At 42.2% G+C, this 6,262-nt stretch overlaps 1 protein-coding gene across 1 annotated transcript in view; it reads left to right on the top strand.

Annotated features, from left to right (window-relative positions):
- ZNF234 (zinc finger protein 234) overlaps positions 1-6,262 on the top strand; it is a 17,369-nt gene that overhangs the window by 2,188 nt on the left and 8,919 nt on the right. Inside the window, exons 3-5 of the mRNA XM_011997746.1 lie at positions 722-812; positions 3,337-3,463; positions 4,974-5,066. Coding sequence (XP_011853136.1) covers positions 798-812; positions 3,337-3,463; positions 4,974-5,066 — 235 coding nt within the window. The 5' untranslated portion in view covers positions 722-797. The remainder of the gene's footprint in view (positions 1-721; positions 813-3,336; positions 3,464-4,973; positions 5,067-6,262) is intronic.

The following is a 6,262-nucleotide window of genomic DNA, read 5'->3' on the forward strand; positions in this document are numbered from 1 at the left end:
AAATTAATTTTTATGGGTAGATATACTTGTTAGCAGGCATCATACTGTAAAGACCAGCATCCCCTGTTCCCCTGTTTGTTTATTCATTCATTCAGAAGTAAATATTCTATCAATATGGACTCAGAACTCAGTCTTGTTAAATGACATGTAGATTAGTAATTTTTTTCCAACTTTATTGAGGTGTATTTTACATGTCAGAATTCACCCATTTCAGGTGTACAATTCAGTAATCTTCAGGAACTTTGCTGAATGTAGTAATTGTCATCATAATTTAGTTTAGATCATTTTCATCCCCCAATTGGACTCCTCTTGCCCATTTACATTTAATCCCCCTTCTTACCCCAAATCCCCATCAACAAGTAACCTACTTTCTTTTTATATACATTTGTCTGTTCTGGACGTTTCATATACATGAAATCATACAATCTGTGGTTTTGTGTGCCTGGCTTCTTTCACTCAGCATAGTGTTTCCAAGGTTCATGCATGTTGTAGTGTGAGTCAGTACTTCATTCCTCTTAATTTCCAAGTAAGATTCCGTTGTATGGATATGCCAGGATTTGTCTATCCATTTTTCCATAGGAGGGCATTTTGGTTGTGTGCAGTTTGGGATTATTATGAATAATGCTGCTGTGAACATTCATGTGCTAATTCACAATATACTTCTGTGTTGGTGGGGACATCCCTGGCCACACTTTCATGTCTCTTTTCATATCTTCCACAGTGTTCCAGGCACGATTCTGCCTTCTCTCAAATGGCATAACTCAGGACTCTGCAAATTTCCAGAAACAGGAGGAAAAATGACCACATTCAAGGTGAATAAGGCTTGTCTCTCTTGCTGTTAAAATTCCATCTCACTATTCACATTGTCATGTCACCTGAGGAAGACTCAAGAACAACAGGCATTTGAGGACCTGTTTATGCTAAGTGCGTCCTTCTGCCTTTTGAGTTGACTTTGTTTTTAGATGTTGTTTATTTTATTATTTCAGTCGACCTTCTGTATCTGTGGGTTTCACATCTGGGGTTTTGCATCTTTGAATTTTGCATCTGTGAATTCAACCAACCACAGATTGAAACCTGAGTACACGTAAGGCTGACCATACGTATTTTCCTTTTGTGGTTGATTGAGTCTGCAGATGTGGAACCCACAGAGTGGATGTGGAGGGCTGACTGTAGTACAAACACTATTTTAGGTAAGGGACTTGAGCATCCACAAATTATGGTATCCTCAGGGGTCCTTGAACCAATTCCCCAAGCATATTGAGGGACAACTGTATTTATTTTATGGAGTAGAAAAATTAGTGGGAATGAACAGTTCTCTTGCTTTACTTCTCTGCTTACATATTAGCGGTTTTTATTTTCTTAGAGTCTTTTCCTAATGTGCATTCATAACTATATTGGTATTCATGATATATATCTCATTTTTTATTGTTATTTTTTCCTTAAGTACTAAATAATGTTCATTTTTTGAGGTTATGCCATATTCCCATTTAATTAATGTGTCTTTTTATTTTTGACTACTTTCCACTCATGGACATTTAGGTGATTTAAGAATTTTATTGTTTTAAATAACACTGCAATGACAATTTTCCTACATGACCATTTCCTCAAAAATCAATTCTGAAAACTTTCTGCTGATTTTTTTGTCACTGCAACCTCCACCTCCTGGGTTCAAGCGATTCTCCTGCCTCAGCCTCCCGAGTAGCTGGGATTACAGGCGTGTGCCACCATGCCCAGCTAATTTTGTATTTTTAGTAGAGACGGAGTTCCTCCATGTTAGTGAGGCTAGTCTCGGACTCCCAACCTCAGGTGATCCGCCCGCCTTGGCCTCCCAAAGTGCCGGGATTACAGGCATGAACCACCGTGCCTGGCTGTAGATAGAATATTCTAACATGGCACAGCACAACAGGCTATAATGGTACTTCACACAAATAATATTGTTGGAGTTTTCATATAGGAAGAGCTAGATTCTGTGTTCTCTGTGCCTCAATCATACTTTGTATGTATTTTATTTACTAGTGTCTTATTGCCTTTATAAAGTAACCATTTTGACCAAAGTAGTAGGTAATAACCTTCATTTAAAATGTCCAGTGATACTGAAGATTTGCCAGTCACTTGTGTTCTGTTACTGCATTTACTCAGAGCGGCAGAATGAGGAGGTTCCTGGTCTCTTCTTCCTCTTAAACAGGTGAAATATGAGAAACCTGCTCAGATTGGCATAGGAAGTCAGGGGTCAGAAACATTAGCCATTCCATTCAAGTGAAAGTGAGAGACAAAAAGAAACAAATATTTCTCAATTGAATGACCCATGGTGTGGATGTCTGGAGCGCCCTGTTGGGTGATGACATCCACAGGTAGTGGGGGACCTCTTGTCTTCCTAACGTGGTGGCACTGTTCTAACATGGTGGCAAAACTCTGTCTCAAAAAAAAAAAAAAGAAAAAGAAAAAGAAAGACCTACATGAAATGATGTTCTTTGCTGGATTGGTTATAATGAGAACAATATTGAAAATTAAATATTCATTATTTAGAACAGGTAGATGCAGATCATCAGTTCCCTTGAACAATATGCAGTCATGAAATGAGGTGAAATAGATGATGACAACAGTAATAAATAATAGCTAATGTTTCTCAGGCACTTAGTCTGTGCCATACACTATTTCAAATGCTATTTGTAGTCTCTTGTTCAATGTTTGAAAGAACTCTGACATATAAGAACTGTCATACCGAGATGAAACTAGGTGAGCTTATCCAAGGTCACACAACTTTGAAGGGTACCCTTGTGTGCACTGAGGCATAATGGCTCCAGATCATGACACTGAATGCTGCAGGTAATGATGGTGCTGTGTGCCCTGGGTGTGCAGAAGGAAAACTACATAGCAGTTTCAGATACGTTACCAAAAGCTTGTTAGTTTGGCAGACTTTAATGAAAAGGGATAGCATCCAGGGTTCCTATGTGAGAGAGGAGGAAGGTGGGTGTTATCATGTATGTTGGTTCTGACTTGCTAAATGTTTCTGGGGCAATTGGTAATATTTACCAAAAGGTGAAACCTGTATGGCTCAGGATGCATCGTTTAGAGTTCTAGATGGTTACTTACAAATAGACTCAGTGAAGCCACAAAGGAAATGTCGAAGGCTATTATAACTGATGTACTTTTACTGACACTAAGGAGAATCAAAGTGTGGCATTGATAAGATGGAAGGAGAAGGGCTGAGAAATCTACACATTAAGTCTCTGAAAATCAGGACCAGCTTCCCCCACATACTCTCCACTTTCTCAGTGCTGTTTCTTTTCAAGAGGTTATTTATAAGGCTGAAGTGAGGTGTGTTTAATGTTATAGGAGGGACTGACCTTCAAGGATGTGGCAGTGGTCTTCACTGAGGAGGAGCTGGGGCTGCTGGACCCTGTCCAGAGAAATCTGTACCGAGATGTGATGCTGGAGAACTTCAGGAACCTGCTGTCAGTGGGTGAGGACATGAGCCTTCTGACACTCAATGTCAGTCTCCTGGAGTGATTTTGTGTCTTCACGGGTTCAGCACTTTGGAGGTCTTCAATTAGTTGCCTGCATTTGTGGACCTGACTTTCCTATCAGTAGTTTTAGTGAAATAAAAGAGATAGAAAATACTAGAGTTCATTAAAAGAGGTGGAATACATAGCAAATAAAACTGGTAAATCACATGAGTGGTGTGAGAACCTGTGGGAGGAGATTTATTGAAAATAGGTGGGGGCCAAGCACAGTGCCTCACGCCTGTAATCCCAGCACTTTGGGGGGCTGAGGTAGGTGGATCACCTGAGGTTGGGAGTTCGAGACCAGCCTGGCCAACATGATGAAACTCCATCTCTACCAAAAAATACAAAAATACAAAAATTAACCACGTGTGGTGGTGCATGCCTCTTATCCCACCTACTTGGGAGGCTGAGGCATGAGAATTGCTTGAACCCAGGAGGCAGAGGTTGTAGTGAGCCTAGATCACACCACTGCACTCCAGCCTGGGTGACAGAGTGAGACTGTCTCAAAAAAAAAAGAAGACATTAGTTAGAGATGTAAGTTTAGTAACGCACCAAGATGTAACAGTTTTTCTGTTGTTTGAGGTAACACCCAGAGTTTTTTGTTTTATTTTTAAGATTAATGAGTGCAGACAGAAAGGTGAGGTTGGAGTAAAAGTTTAATAAGCAAAAGAAGAAAGCTTTTTGCCAGCAGAGAGGGGGACCCAAACAGGGTTCCCCCTATGAGGCAGGGGTGTGGGGTTTTTATGGACTGTGAAGGGGAAAGAATGTGCTGTTTGTGGGCTATTTTGGAGAAAGTGTGACTTAGCTTGGCCCCGGGACCTTGGCCTGGAACCAATCAGGTTGAAGTGAAGATTTATAGAGGCCGGACTTATAGTTTGAACAAAAGAAAGTAGAGTGCCCACTGGAACCCACTAGAGCGCACTGTACCCATGCCCACAAAAGGAGAAGAAACTTTCCTGGGAGCCTGCTGACTACAAAGGACAAAGGCATTCTTATGCCAGGCCTTCCTCCTTTATCTGAGTGAGCTGGAGGTTTGTATAAGTTTTTATCCAAATGGGCTGGAGGTTTTTCTATCTGTGCAGCCGTGGGCATGTCTCCAGGCACAACACCCTGTGCTAGTTCTCTTATTGGTGCCTGCAGCTTAAATTTTTTTTCCAGGCTGCTTTTTGTGTTTTATAAAAATAAGGCACTAACCCATGGGTCAGGAGCTCTCCAAAGACCCTTCCCTTGCTGTCTACCTAAGGCAAGCGAACTAACTCCTTTCAGTAATAGGTTTTTATAGCACATATTTGTGTATATGTTTCTGGATCTTGAAATACTGATACTACTTCATTAGGTGTTTCTAAAAGTGTTTGAAAACCCTTCTTTTGATTGATTGATCAGTTTACAGTAGTAATTCAAATTGCCAGTAAGTTCAGTTGTACCTTTAGTGTGTTTGTTTTAAACATGTGACTTTGCATGTTCTAGGGCATCACCCCTTCAAACATGATGTATTCCCTTTAGAAAAGGAAAAAAAGCTTGGTATGATGAAGACAGCAACTCAAAGAAAAGGGAAATCAGGTAAGAACCAAGTAGCTGAGAGTCCTTGTACGTGATTGTCCATCTGTTGTACTTCTGTCCCCTGCTGTTGCTGTCATCTGGTCCAAATTGCCAAACCTCTGTCCTGGATGATTGCAGCAGCCTTTGTACTGGGCGCACTGCTTCCACCCTTAATAGTATAAAGTATGTTCTCCTACAGGCTGTTCTCCATGTCGCAGCTAAAGTGATCCTTTGGAAATGTAAGTCAAATTGCCATTCTTCTGCTTAAGACCTTGTACAGGGCTGGGCATGGTGGCTCACGCCTGTAATCCCAGCACTTTGGGGGGCCAAGACCGGAGGATCACCTGAGGTCAGGAGTTTGAGACCAGCCTGGCCAACATGGCAAAACCTCATCTCAAAATACAAAAATTAGCCAAGCGTGGGGGCGAGCGCCTGTAGTCCCAGCTACTTGGGCAGCTTAGGCAGGAGGCAGAGGTTGCAGTGAGCCGAGATCACACCACTACACTCCAGCCTGGGCAATAGAGCGACACTCCATCTAAAAAAAAAATAAAGACTCTGAATGGCTTCTTATTTTTCTTAAAGTTGAAGACTCTTAAAGGAGCTTATAGAGTCCTACGTGGTCTGCTGTTCATCCTCCTCTGCCTCACTGACTACATCTCCTGTATTCTAGCTCTTGCTCCATCTTTTCCAGCCACATCATCCTCCCTGCTATTTCCCAGACCTGCTAAGGACACTGCTCGCTCTGTCGCCCAGGCTGGAGTGCAGCGGTGCAATCTCAGCTCACTGCAACCTCTGCCTCCCAGGTTCAAGCGATTCTCCTGCCTCAGCCTCCCAGGTAGCTGGGATTACAGATGCCTGTAACCACGCCCGGCTGATTTTTGTATTTTTTGTAGAGACAGGGTTTCACTGTGTTGGCCAGTCTGGTCTCCTGAACTCAAGTAATCTGCCTGCCTCAGCCTCCCAAAGTGCTGGGATTACAGGCATGAGCCACCGTGCCCAACCTGGACACTGTATTCTTACTGGTCTCATGACATATTATCCCAAACTGAGTGGATTAAATGATAAAAATGTATTGTCTTTCAGTTCTTTGTTTGAAGTCCAACATGGGTCTCACTAGGCTGAAATCAAGCTGTCAGCAGGTCCGTTTCTTCCCGAAGGCTCTAGGGAGGGAGAATCTGTATCCTTACCTTGTCAGTGTGTAGGGGCTGCCAAAAAAT

The sequence above is a fragment of the Mandrillus leucophaeus genome, unplaced genomic scaffold (assembly GCF_000951045.1).
Source record: "Mandrillus leucophaeus isolate KB7577 unplaced genomic scaffold, Mleu.le_1.0 Scaffold546, whole genome shotgun sequence".
In the NCBI taxonomy this organism is placed as follows: domain Eukaryota; kingdom Metazoa; phylum Chordata; class Mammalia; order Primates; family Cercopithecidae; genus Mandrillus; species Mandrillus leucophaeus.